This window comes from Gorilla gorilla, chromosome 1 (genome assembly GCF_029281585.2).
Source record: "Gorilla gorilla gorilla isolate KB3781 chromosome 1, NHGRI_mGorGor1-v2.1_pri, whole genome shotgun sequence".
Lineage (NCBI taxonomy): Eukaryota > Metazoa > Chordata > Mammalia > Primates > Hominidae > Gorilla > Gorilla gorilla.
This window is the reverse complement of record NC_073224.2, coordinates 94461302-94475815: the sequence shown is the minus strand read 5'-3', so window position 1 is coordinate 94475815 and position 14514 is coordinate 94461302. Positions and strand designations below refer to the sequence as shown.

Here is a 14514-nt window from a genome sequence, read left to right as displayed (position 1 = left end):
ATTAAGACATTGGTGACAATCATAAAGTCATTTGAGATATGTGAAGTGGGGCCTCCCTCTAAGTTAAGCCATTCATTATATTGCATTACCTATGAATTGTGCCAGAGTAGTGGAGTCAGCACTAGTCCAAACATCAGGAGAATTTGTTTTTACTCTTGGCTGGGCTGCTAACAAGGAGTGACACCTTGCTTGAGTGACTACACTCCTCAGGGTATCATTTGAAAGAGGTGCAGTGGGGGAGGGGTGGAGACCCCTTAGTTCTAAAGTTCTTGGACTATCATTCAGGCTGTGAGGAGATTGGGTTAAAAAGCTCCAACAGTGGCCGCGTGTGGTGGCTCACACCTGTAATCCCAGCACTTTGGAAGGCCGAGGCAGGCGGATCACCTGAGATTAGGAGTTCAAGACCAACCTGGCCAACATGGTGAAACCCCATCTCTACTAAAAATACAAAAATTAGCTGGGCATGGTGGTGAGTGCCTGTAGTCCCAACTACTCAGGAGACTGAGGCAGGAGAATCGCTTGAACCCAATAGGTGGAGCTTGCAGTGAGCGAGATCGCGCCACTGCACTCCAGCCTGGCGACAGAGCGAGACTCTGTCTCAAAAACAAAAAAAGCTCCAACAGTATTTGCATTAGCTTCTTGAATAACCAAAACATTGGTGAGTCCCTGTTACTCCCCAAACCCATTGAGTTATCTTGATGATTTCCTGATCTCTTCATGGATTTAATAATTTTCATCCAAGGATGAAGGTCTGTAAAGTGACAGGACTAGATTTTAATGAGCTCTTCAGAAAAGGAAAATTAGTAAGTTGCTGAAAAGATCTTTGTGGTTTTCTCCCTTTTCAGGACATTCTATATGGGTGCTGGGACCTCTTTTAAAAATAAAGTATGTTTTGGCTTCTGTAGATCCTGCTAATGCTCATTCTTATTAAATTAACCCAAGGGGCCCTGGGAGCCTGGTTTCTCTGTCCTCCTATTCACATCTGCCAGAGAAAGAAAATAGTTGTTCTGTATTATTTCGCCTCATTATTCTTTCCTTTTAATGAATGTCTTAGTTACATTCTATAGAATTGCTGAGAAGAGTCTTGCCTAGGTTAGCTTTGATGACGGAGGCGCATCGCAAGGCTTGGAAGAAACATGAACTGGCGCCCGATGCATCCTCTCCCTCACTTGTTGCCACCAGTATGAGTGGAAATAGAGTCACAGGTCACAAAAACTGTCCACTGTTACTGGGGCTCAGCCTAGACTCCACTTAGGATTTGATATTCCCCAAAGAGAGGAATTGATTGGGTAGAGTTGGGTCTTTTTACCATAGAGCTCAATGATTGGGTGATTTAATGACAGCCCCTTGCTGGCTCCCCCTGGTCAGTCAGGTGGGGATCCCGACCCCAGACAGTCATGGCCAGATTAGCACAGTTGGCTTCCTCAGATGCATGCAGCATAAACCAAATCACCCTCGTTCAGACCCTCTTTGGGGCTGCTTTCCTCAGAAGGGAACAGGACGTGTGGCTGGTTGGGGTTTCACAGCCTCTTTGATGTATTGGGTCATTGGCTCCTCTCAGTCACTTTGCAAATCACACCAGAGCTGCAAGGACTGTTGGGAGCAGACTGTCCTGATGGTAAGAGCATGAGAGAAGTGAAGATGCATTCTCTCAGGAGCAAAGCAGGTCTGCTGATGCCCCACCAAGTGTTTAAGCCACCACAGCCACTTCCTGAGTATGCTGAGGTGGGCCCTGGCCTGAGACAGTGGTTAATGGGACCGTGGTCAGTTGGCTTTCTTTGAAATGTCAGGGGACCTCCCTGTGCCAGGCCTGAGACTCCAGAGGAGTGTGTGGTGTGTGAAAGAGAGCTTCCGGTTGAGGATTTCAATCCAGTCTTTCTTTGGTGTATAGCAGTGGCTCTCAACCCCAGGGTCACATCAGAACCACTTGAAATGTTTGTTAAAGCTACAGATTATGGGGCGTCACCTCTGACCCACTGTATTCATGTCTCTCAAGAGGTGGAGCCGAGGCAACTGTAGTTTAAAAAAAAAAAAAACATGATAGTTATAGGAACCAGACTTTTGCTTCTGGGAAGACCAAGTAGATGTACTTTACCCTATTCCTCCTGCTAAGTACAGCTGAAAACCCTAGACATTTTATATAAAATCAACATCAGAAGATTTTGAGAGGTGGAGAGAGGGCAGCCTGGCTAGGAACTTAGGGACTCACAAATTACATAGTTGTGAATTCCCTGGGTTTCTTTTCACCTCATATATCCCAGATGCAGAGCTGAAGAAGCTGGCAACTCACACATGCCAGTGGGAACAGGCATAAAAGCCCCAACAAAAGCCTGCTCTCTCCAGCCAAAGAGGAGAAAAGAGGCAACATAACAAGGCAGAAAACTGTCCACAATAACCACTCTCTTCCAGCCAAACAATTCACGGAAGACCGTCCTCACCGCCACCCAGGCCCCCGTGGCTGAGCCGGAGCCCAGGCTTCCACCCTTGCTGGGCTGTAATGAGGTGCCCCAACACCCCCTCCAGGTGGTGCCGCAGAAGGCTGAGAAGGGTGCCAGGCTCTTCTTCCCTGCCAGCTGGTAATGAGTGTCCCACACCACCCTTCTCGCTCCCGTTTCCCATGTGGTGTCTGTGGAGAAGCTACACTTCCACCACTGACCTGCAGTCATGAAGCCACTGACTGTGCATGTTGTCAGCGGATGCCATGTGGGAACTCCAAGGGACTCCTAACCCTACAAACCAGGGTGGTGTAATTGGAAGCCCAGTGGGGACCTAGAACTCCCACCCACACCCAGCAGTAATGAGGATCAGCAGAGGCAGAGTGGGAACCCAGCCTTAACTCCCTTCTGGGGGTAATAAGGTGGCATCCTACTCCTTCCCCTATTTAGTGTCACAGTAAGACAGTGAATACAGAAAGCTTAAATAACATCTAGAGTCTTACAATACTCAAAATGTCTAGGCTTCAGTTGAAAATCACTCACTATACCAGGAAAGAGGAAAATCTCAACTTCTGTGAAAAAAAGACAATCAATTGGTGCTAACACCAAGATAACAGAGATATTAGAATTATCTGACAAAGATTTTGAGAGAGCCATCACAAAAATGCTTCCACAAGCAGCTGCAAAAACTTTTAAAACAAATGAAAAAGCAGAGTCTCAGCAAAGAAAAAGAAATAACCAAATAGAGATATTAGAACTGAAAGATATAATAGCTAAAATAAACTCAGTAGATGGACTCCACAGCTTTATAAACATTGCTAACTGCATTAAATTAAAAGTGCAGGTAGAATATGTGGTCATGGCTATAGATGTGACTTAATTTAATATTTATGTCATAAAGATTTTGCCCTGAGATCAAACCATCTTTTAAGCATATTATTATATTTTGCTGTTTGAAGGACTACTATGGAGAACAATGATATTGGATGTTTACAATATGCATGCAGATATTTGGACTTTAACTCTGAAGAATTTCAGTGCATCAGTTGGAAAGCAGCCTAATGTGTGCTCATTATGAGGTCATTAAAAAAAGTGCTATAAACCAATCTGCTGGGTTAAGAGGAGTGTCGTGGCTGGAACATTAAAAGGCTGTGTCTCTATGTGGCTGGAACATTAAAAGGCTGTGTCTCTATGCCATGCTGATCAGGGATCCAGTTCATTTTACCAGGTTTTGGGGGGATCACTGGTAAGTAGAATACATACAAAGAAAATTCACTATGGTAGCAGGTAGTCTGGAAAACTTGTCTAGTGAGGGATGTTTACAAAACCTGGGATTATTTAGTATAAAGATGTTCTGGACTTGCTCTGTTTATGTATTTGAAGGGGTTCTTGCGTAGAAAAGAGAATAGTCTCCTTCTGTGTTGCTCCAAATAGGTAATTCGTATATTAAAATTTTATAGGGTAGTCAGTAGCAATTATAGGAAGGTATCTTTTTAAAAAAATATTTAGTTTTTGGCTGTAACTGAAGTTTTGTTGTCTATAAAACAGTGTTTGATATTGGATGTTTTTAAACCAGTCTAAAATCCACCTCTATGGATCATATTGGTGTTTAATCAAAATTCAGGGATTAAATGTGGTGTGTGTGTGTGTGTGTCTGTGTGTGCACGCGCACATACGTAGTATGGTATTTGGGTAAAGCTGCTGACAGTGCTTCTTCCTAATGTCACTGTAAGAGCCTGGACATGATCTCCCCTAGTCCCGGTGGGGGCCTAACAACCTCCAAAGCCCAGTATGTTTAGAGAGTGGCCACCCTGTGCATTATCTCTGAGAAATCCATATAGCTAAAAACATTCAATTAATCCACTCTATACCCCTTGCCCTTTCCCCGCTCTTGAGTCCTTCTTTCATAGACGAATGCGTTCTTCCCTAATTTCCCTGGACAGCAAAGTCTCTCTGACAAAGGCAGATGAAGGTAGAGCAGGATTCTCTGTCCTTGCACCTGGAGGTTGGGCCTGAGGGGGTGTAGTTGGCTGCTGACCCTAATGTCCCCCCACACTGGGGTGCTTCTCACCTCAGCAAGCACTACGATTGAATCCACTCTCCTCCAACTCCTCATTCCTAGCTTAGAGGGTTTCTTTTGTGTTCACCGTAAGTTAGGTTTACAGCCAGAATGAATAGCCTCTTAGGGGTCACTCTGCAAATGTACCAATTAACCTACCTGGCTTGTCTGGAGCTTCACATTACGTCCCCACTTCACCCCGAGTTCCCTAAGGACTTCTTGGCTTTTGCCTACCCTCTGAGCCCTGGAGAGGCACTCTCCTAAAGTGCTTGGAGGAATCTGATCAGACTAGACACTTGACATTTTGCACTCGTCGTTTTGGAGCAATCAACTCCAAGCCTCTTAGAGGGAAAAAGTCAGGTCAGGAGCAAAATGCGTGTGTTTGCATAAGTATGCATAGCTCAATGTGTGCCCTGGCCCTGTAACTGAGGACAAGCCTAACTTATTCATTTACAGCTTCTTTTATTGCAGAAAAAGGAATGGACGTGGGATGAGAGCAAGATGCTGGTGATGCAGGACCCCATCTACAGGTAAGAGCCCAGTCCAGCACCCAAGATATCACTGAGCCCCAGAGTCCTCCTGCCCCCTACAGCCACCTGTCAGGCTGGTGGATCCAGGCAAATTTAAATAAACTTCTACGCTTTTCCCTTCTGAGACCTGTTGCTTCCATTAGATGTGAGTTCAAGAAGTAAATCTGCCTTATCATTCTGGTCATGCTTGATTGCATTAAGGAAGCTATGAAGTATATCTGCTTGATGTTTAATTTAAACCTCTCGGTTGTAATTGGAGACCTTTTAAATTTGTGCTAGTGTTGTCCCAAATGAAATTCTAAAATTGCATATATATTGGTCAAAATAAGAAAAATGGATTATTCCATCACCCTATGCTAACAATTTCCCACAGTTATCTCTTCCACCTCTCTACCCCTTCAGAAACTGAGCATAGTAATAAGAGCTTTCATGCAGGAATCGAAAGTCACAAATGTGTCTACAGGTCTGAATGCTTTTGTCTCCCCAAAATTTGTATGTTGAAATCCTAAGCCCCAAGATGATGGAGTTAGGAGTTGAGACCTTTGGGGGTGATTAAGTCATGAGGGTGGGGCCCTCATGTTTGGGATTAGTGACCTTATTTTATAAAAAGAGGCCCCAGAAAACCAGCTAGCCCCATGGTGATGTCCTTCCCCTATGGGAAGACACAGCTAGAAGGTGGGCCCTCACTAGATGCCGAATCTGCCAGCACCTTAATCTTAAACTTCCCAGACTCCAGGACTGTGAAACATAAACTATTATTTATAAGCCAGCCAGTTTCTGGTATTTTATTATAGCAGACTGAACCAACATACACCCAGAAATTGCTTTTACAAGGAGACTGGTATGATTCCTCTAGAGATTAGATGGCTGCCAGCCATGTGTATTGTCCTGGGCAGAAGAATATATCAGATAGCAAGAACATATAGAAAGCCAGGCTCTCCCAGGAACCATGACAGGAGCTCGAGTCATGGGTGTCATTCTTGTGTCCTGGATCTCGGCAGACTAAGCCCCACCTCCTTCCTGTTTTCCTCATTGGGAGAATGGCCATTCCTTTAGGAATTTGGGGATGTAGATTTAGGTTTTGATTTTGTCCGCTCTCAAATTATTGTCATGCTTTTGTTGACAAAGTGGATAAGGGTTGGAACTCAACGTGTGAAGTTGGCAGCATGGTGGCCCTGCCTTTTAAAGAGCAGATGCTTGTGAAATGGAATGTCCATTCATCCAAACAATGTGCAGGTGTGAAATACTCATGCCAGGTACTGTGCTAGGTAATTTCATAGATTACTAAACTCAATGAGTTGCAGTCCCTTGTTCTCAGGGAGTTTTAGGCTAGTGGGAAATGGACAAGTTACTGAGGTATAAGATAGTATGTCTGACAAAATGAATTTCTGCCTCTGTGTTCCTGTAGTACTGTTTAATATTTTTTTGAAATACTTGTTATAGTGTTTCTGTTACTTTTTTAAAAAACAAATGTCAATTTTTTGCCACTAGCCTGTTAGGCTCTTGAGGGAAAAATCTATGCCCTTCTACTCACTTTTGTATATCTAGCGCTAAACCTGTGTCTGGCCCAAATGAAGCACTTAATAAATGTGCAATGGGTGGATGGATAAATGCATTGAATTAATATCTGAAAATTAACATAAGCGTTATGGTGATTCACCGAAGGGAACAATTACCTTCTACTTGAGTGATGAGAAAAGGATTTAAGAAACAGATTGCATCAGAAGCTGGCTTGAAGAATGTGAATGGGCAGGCACCTATGATATGCATTTTGTAAAAGGAAGAGTTTCTTGGCTTTATTTTCTTAATGCTGGCACCATATATGGAAAAAAGTGACCGCCTTATGGATGCTGATCATGAGTGAGTTCTGCCTTTTGCTGGTTGAAAGAAAAGACTTTCCCCAAAGTTTTCACATGTCCCAAGTAAGCTGCTGACTTTGCTTATTTTTAACAGCTTCATTGAGGTATAATTGGCATGCAAAAATCAAACATATTTAAAGTTGAATAACTTGGTGATAAATCTCAGTCAAGATGGTGAACATATCTATCACCCCAAAAGTTTCCTTGTGCTTTTTGTAACCCTTCCCTCCTGATTTCTCTCCCACTTCATCCCCAATCTCAATCCCCACATCCCCAAGCGACCACGATCTCATTTCTGTTATTGATGAGTTTGCATTTTCTAGAATTTTGTGTAAATAGAATCAACAGTATATCCTCTTTTTTGGGAGGAGCTGGCTTCTTTCACTCAGCATAATTTATTTTGAGATTCATTCCTTGTCATTGCATGTATCAGCAGTTCGTCCCTTTTTATTACAGATCAATGATCTCTTAATAGGTATATCACAGCTTGCATAACCATTCATGTGTTCATGGACATTTTGGTGGTTTCCGGTTTTGGGCTATTACTATTAAAGGATCTATGAATGTTCGTGTAATGAACATTCATATGTTCATTATGTTCAAGTCTTTGCGTGGACATATGCTTTTATTTTTCTTGGGTAAATACCCAGGCACAGAATGGCTGACTCATATGATAGGTATACATTTAACTTTTAAAGAAATTGCCAGATTGCTTTCTAAAGGGATACCACCAGTGGTGTACAAGTGTCCCAATTCCTCCATATCTGCCAACATCCGGTATTGTCAGTCCTTTTAATTTTAGCTTTTCAAATATGTGTTTATTAATATCTCATTGTGATTTTAATTTGCATTTTTGTAATGACTAATATTAAATATCATCTTTTTCTTTGTTTTGAGACAGGGTCTTACTCTGTCACCCAGGCTGGAGTACCAGTGGTGTAATCACGGCTCACTGCAGCCTCAACCTTCTGGGCTCAAGCAATTCCCTCACCTCAGCCTTCTGGGTAGCTGGGACTACAGATGTGCACCATCACACCCAGCTAATTTTTAAATTTTTGTAGAGACAGGGCCTCACTATGTTGCCCAGGCTGGTCTTGAACTGCTGAGCTCAAGCAAACCTTGCATCTCAGCCTCCCATAGTGCTGGGATTATAGACGTGAGCCACTGCACTCAGCCTTCTCTTGATCTTACATGCCATTTGTGTATATATTTTTAAGCATCTGTTCAAATCTTTAGCCCATTTTGTTTTCATAATCTTGGGAGTTCTTTATAAATTATGGATGTAAGACTTTTTATCAAATACATGGTTTACAAACATTTTCTCCAAGTCTGGCTTGTCTTTTTTTTTTTTTTTTAAATAGTGTCTTTTAAAGAGCAAAAGTTTTAAATTCTGATGGAGTCCAATTTGTCAATTTTTTAAATTTTATTGATTGTGCTTTTGGTGTCATAGCTAAGAAATCTGTACCTAACTCAAGGTCACAAAGATTTTTTTCTGTTTTCTTCTAAAGCATGAAGTTTAAATTTAGGTTTTATGTTTATGTGTATGATCCAAGTTGATTCAATTTTTTTATGTGGTATGAGGAATAGATTAAAGTTCTCCTTCTCCTCCTCCTCTTCCTTCTCTTCTTCTTTCTCTCTGTTCCTCTCTCCCTCCCTCTCTGCAAATGGATGTCCAGTTGTTCTAGCCCTGTTTGTTGAAAAGACTGTTCTTTCTCCACTATAGTGCCTTTGCTAAACATCAGTTATCCGTATCTGTGAGGTTTATTTCTGGACTCTTTATTCTGTCCTATTTGTCTAATTGTCTGTCTTGACACTAGTACCACACTGTCTTGATTACCATAGTTTAATAATTCTTGAAATCAGGTAGTAATAGTCTTCTTTCTTTTTGAAAAAAGTTTTTTTATTCAATTAGTATTAGTATCGTATGTCTTTTTCCATCCATTCACTTTTAGGAAGAAATATTAGAGGGAATGGGGAACGCCAAATACATTTTAAATGTTAAATGAATTTTTCTTTGGCCTCAAAACTCACACAGTAAGCTCTCTGATTGTTGATAGTCTTGTGGATGTCTTTCTAGTCTATCAAAATTTAGCAACTTGTGTTTAAAAACAAAGAAATAAACTTTAGTCCCTGTGTTTTCAGTGTCCTGGGTACTTTTTTTCATGTATTAAATTGTGATGTTTTGGTCTGTGTACATGTGAATTTTTATATCTGTGTATGTGTGTGTGTGTGTGTGTGTGTGTGTGTGTGTGTGTGTGTGTGTATGAGGCCTTTTTTCTAAAATATATATGGTCCATTTTATCATGAACAAGGATATTTATTATGATAATATGGTAACATTTACAAATGAGCTTTTCATGGGTATAGTTATTTTTCTGCCCTGAAGGGACCACTCTGGTTTGATTCACTAGCTCTGCTGAAGAATACATACAATTGTTTGTGGCTTTATGAAACACTGGCTTACTGAAGTGTTCATTTTAGACGAATGAATTTTTAATTTTTTATTAAGTCAAATTTTTTATTTAAATCTTTTGCATTATTCACATAGAATAACAGAATCATATGTTTTTTAATTGTGGTGAAATAAATATATATAACATAAATTTTGCCATTTTAACCATTTTTTAAGCATACAAATCAGTGGCATTAATTACATTGATAGTCCTGTGCACCCATCACCACTGTTTCCAAAACTTTTTTATCACTCCAAACAGAAACTCTGTGCCCGTTAAGCAGTAACTTGCCATCACCCCCTTTTTTTAGCCCCGGTCACCTATAACATCATGGAATCTTAAGAGGTTAACAACACTATGGTGGACATCTAAACCAATTTCTCCTTTTTTTTTTTTTTCAGTTTATCCTTTATTACAGTATACCTCTTTATCACAGGAAGTGATTCACTATTACAGTGTTCTTCATTAAACGAAAGTAAATTTTTTTAATGTATAATTGTTTTCCATTTATCCTAGCTCTTATCTCTGGAGCCACAAATATATAGATCTTGTTTCTCTTTTAAGTTAACCCAAGTTCCTGAAGCCATTCTTATGGTATTTTTCTAGACTTCTTAATTTCAGAAAACAGTATTTCCTCTTTAAAATATTAGCGTTTAATAGAATATCCCAGATATTGTCTTATCAGTGTAAAATGTGGAAGACATATTTTTACCCCCACAATATGAAGTTATACATTCATTTTGGATGAATTAGATCCAGTGTAATTTATTTGCTTAGCAAACTGTGTTTGGTCCTAGGTCATAGTGGAGTTGGAGTTCAGACTCCTCGGGATAATAACAGTAATTGTTTTTAATTCAGGTTTTACTCATTCTTTATTTCTGTAAGTTTCTTTGTTTTTTAGCCTAAATATAAAACTTTGCATATATTAATGTTAAATTAAATGTAATTGATTTGAGGCTATTCTTCAGTTTTTGAATCCTTGTGAATCAGGATTTCAATCAGGGAAGCAGGATGACTGTGAGTGTCCTGTAATAAGGAATTTGCTATAGGATTTGGACCTGTACAATTTCAGTAGGAGCTGGGAAGTAAAAAGTCTAGAAAGGCTCAGAGAACAATTATTAACCAACCCTGGTGTGGGTCATGAGTCAGAATGTGCAGGAAGCCAGCCACATCCATGTGCTAGATTAGAACTGCAAAGGGGACAGGTGCAGAAGTCTCCGGAAGGCTGTTGGCTCTTCATGGCAACCACCTTTGAGTTTGCAGTGAAGTTTCTGATGCTGGGTCTGAGCTGACTGTTGTTCAGCAGGGCTAATAGTCATGAAGGAGAGCTTGATGCCAAGCTAGGTACAGAGAAAAGTGAGGACAAACTTAAACAAAACAACTCCCTGGCACCTTGACATCCATTCTTTCCCAGAATAGCTGGAGCTATTATGACCTCCAGCACATAATAGCTCCTGCTTCACTCTCACTTCCCAAATCTCCCACAAATTATTCTTGTGGGCAACCGTAAAATAGGAGAGGGAATGCTCAGACACATAGTTCTAGCCTAGGTGAGTTGACCCAGTATAAAACCACCACATCAGGTTCTAGTAATAGGCTAACTCTCCCTCCGAGTTTTTTGCTAAGTGCAGCTTTAATAAGAATAGTTTCATCAGTCGGCATGGTGGCTCACACCTATAATCTCAGCACTTTGGGCAGCTAAGTCGGGCGAATCACTTGAGGTCAGGAGTTCAAGACCATCCTGGTCAAAGTGGTGAAACTCCATCTCTACTAATTATACAAAAATTAGCTGAGCATGGTGGTAGGTGCCTGTAATTCCATCTACTCAGGAGGCTGAGGCAGGAGAATTGCTTGAACCTGGGAGGCAGAGGCTGCAGTGAGCCGAGCCTGGGCAGCAGAGTGAGAACTTGAGAGGCAGAGGCTGCACACCAGCCTGGGCAACAGAGTGAGACTTTTGTCTCAAAAAAAAAAAAAAAAAAAAAAAAAAAGTTTCATCCAAGTCACTGATAAGGCTGTTGAATAGAACAGTGGTAGGCCTGGAAAATAGAGACTTTGTTTTTTTTCTCTTTTATTCATTTTGGATTTCCTTTTCTTTCTTAATCTGCTTATTCTACTCTTTCTGGCTTCAAGGGCATGCTTCCTAGAAAAAAATAAACTAAATAGTATTGGAGTAGTTGTTCTGTTATGGAAGTCACTGTGCTTTTGAGTTTCAGTTTTCCTGCCTTAGCATCCCCTGTCCTAGTCTTATTGGTGGACACTGATGGAATTAACATGTTTGACTAAATTAGTCCCTAGGCTGTTTATGTTCCTTGAAATGAGTGAATAGACAACAAACAAAACTCCTTTTTAAAACTAGAGGGAGTAAATTAATCTGACCTGAAGTCTTCAGGAGCCAGAATGGAAGTAATTCTTCAGTTATGAGTTTAAATGATCAAATTAGGTAGAGTCTCCATTAGGAGTTCCAGCCAGTCTCCAGAAATGGCATCAGTTAACATCCAAATAGTGACATGATTAAGAATTAGAAGTCTAGGCCAGACGCTGTGGCTCATGCCTGTAATCCCAGCACTTTGGGAGGCTGAGGCAGGCGGATCACGAGGTCAGGAGATCGAGACCCTCCTGGCTAACAGGGTGAAACCCGGCCTCTACTAAAAATACAGAAATACACTGTAATAGCCAGGCGTGGTGGTGGGCGCCTGTAGTCCCAGCTACTTGGGAGGCTGAGGCAGGAGAGTGGCGTCAACCTGGGAGGCAGAGCTTGCAGTGAGCCGAGATTGCACCACTGCACTCCAGCCTGGGTGACAGAGCAAGACTCTGTCTCAAAAAAGAAAAAAAAAAAGAATTAGAAGTCTATTCCAACTTTGGCTTTCTACATTGATCTGTTTTGATTTTGAGCAAGTCAAAGATAAATTATTCAGGGCTAACTAGAGAAGGGAAGAAGGGTTGCATGGAGAGGTAATGTGTTTTGTTGTTCATTGTGCTAGGCACTAGGGGAAACACTGGTATGTCAGCCTGGGTCCAATCAGGACACAGAAACCATGCAGTGATTTAAACAGGAGAAATTTATTATAAAGAACTATTAAACTATAATAAAAGAGTACCTACAAAGTGTAAAGAGGAGAGTACTCAAGGCAGCACAAATTTGGAAGGTAGACCCATTCCCAAGATGCCCTTTAGACATTAATGTAGAAGATATGATTACAGCTACTGGTGACAGAGAAATTCACCAGATTGCCTATGTCAGAGCTGGTCCCAGGTGCAGGGAAAACAGAAAGCCATCCTCCAGGGCTTGGATCAGGTGATCTGCAGCTGGTGAGTGGGCACACAGGTGGAGTTGGGGTATGGCTGCGGGTAAGAGACATAGAGTATGCAATGTCTACATCAGGAGAGCTGTGAAAAACAAACCTGGGGGGCAGGGGGAAGGCTAGCAGAGACAGTTAGAGCATCACTGTGGATGGGAGGCCCACAACACCTAGTGTCTGCTTTAGGAGGGCTGTAGGGAGGTGATAACCAGGCGGGGCTGGTGCTGAGGTCACTGAGGGATGTGTGTTCTGGGCATGCATACCACTGGACATCCTCATATCCACACCACTGACGGGCTGTGTAGCAGTCGGACCAAGGGAAGCCCTTTCATTCTGCAGTGTTGCCCCTCCATTCTGCAGAGGAATCTTACCATCGTGCTGCTGTACAGGAGATGTGCTTAGAGGAATTCTGTCCATTACCACAGAGCTTGTATTGAAAGGTAAATTTGGAGCTGAGTAGCAATAAATTGGTACAGGTGGTTACTAGGACACAGTCCTACCCTCAAGGAATATGGTCAGATAGAACTTGACATGCGTTACTTCACTTAATCCCAGCAACCCTGAGTGGTAGAATGGTAGAATCTATCATTCTCATTCTTAAGACAGAAATTAAGCTTCAGTGATATCGGGCAACCTCCCCATGGTCACACAGCTGCTGCATGGTTAGAGAGCTGTCTGGCACTCACACTTTTGCCCATTTTGTTTTACCTCTGTGCTCAGTGCTAACCACCTTTAATGGTGCCTCATTCATAAGCTTGCATACTCTGTTTTTGTTATAAAAATGATGTATAAAAATACAGGACAAACTACATTTTAAGGTAAATGGGGATTTTATAGAGCTATTCTGTGATATTTGGGATTTCTTGGGAAATCAGAATACCCATGTAGTATGTTTCACTTAGTTAACAATCAAGAGTTTAAATGATCAAGATGAACAAGATTCAGGAAAGATGAGTATGCTGAGATTCAGGAACCATATCAAACTACAAGCAAGGTAAACAAGAAATCAGTTCTTAAACTCTAGACTCAGTAATGAAATGACAGAATGTTAAAGACAAAGATTTTAAAACCAGCTGAAGGGGAAAAATATATTGTCTACAAAGAAATAATTTTTTGATGGCAAAAAGTGTAAGACAGAAGACAGTGAATTATCTTTAAGAATATGCAAAGTTAAGTGCTTTTCAAGTGCTGAAGCTTAGAAAGTACTCCTTAAATACCTTTTTATTATGGAAGTAAGGTAGAAGAAATCCTGGGCAGCTTTTGTAAAGACTTGGAAATAAATAAAAAGGGCATCCATCCTTACAGGAGAATGAGTAGTTCAGAGTACAGACATAAGAAAGACTTGCATTTATCAGATGGAAGAGGTGGTGACTTCTGCAGAGCAGTTTCAGTAGGGAGTTGGGGACAGCCATTTAGTTACTTGGTAGTGAAAGAAAGGAGAGCCATGTTATGATGAATTACAACTTAATAGTGAGATCAAATAAATATGTATTTAAAAAGAGGAGCTAGTACTTCCCTTATAAAGGGAAGATGAAAAGGTCCTATGGGGATAAAGATAGAAGGTTTTTAAAGTATGTGTAATTTTAAGCATTATTATTTTTTCAAAATGTGCTTATATACAATCCTGACCTGGGATATGTAAGTGGAATCATAATTATGAGATAAGGGAAATGCTATAATATTTAGTCACTGTATTGTTTTGTGGAGCTAAAAAGCACTCTCAGGATTTAAGGATATCTTTAAGATACCTCTCCAAAGTCCATGCTGTCCCTCCAAAATCAGAGACCTCCCAGACAGAGATGACTCTATGTCTTCCCTTCTTCCACATCTTCACATGCCCCACACTCCAACTCAAATCCTGGAATGCATTCCCTTTTCT

General features: G+C 41.1%; 1 protein-coding gene across 3 annotated transcripts in view; it reads left to right on the top strand.

Moving 5' to 3' along the window:
- The window catches only part of NOS1AP (nitric oxide synthase 1 adaptor protein), a 320296-nt gene that overhangs the window by 230902 nt on the left and 74880 nt on the right, over positions 1-14514 (top strand). Inside the window, exons 1-2 of one of the 3 annotated variants that reach the window (XM_063693452.1) lie at positions 3402-3681; positions 4966-5024. In XM_063693452.1, coding sequence (XP_063549522.1) covers positions 4996-5024 — 29 coding nt within the window. In that variant the 5' untranslated portion in view covers positions 3402-3681; positions 4966-4995. Of the gene's footprint in view, positions 1-3401; positions 3682-4950; positions 5025-14514 lie in introns of those variants that run through there. The other 2 variants (XM_004027787.5, XM_019025884.4) reach the window with 2 other exon arrangements.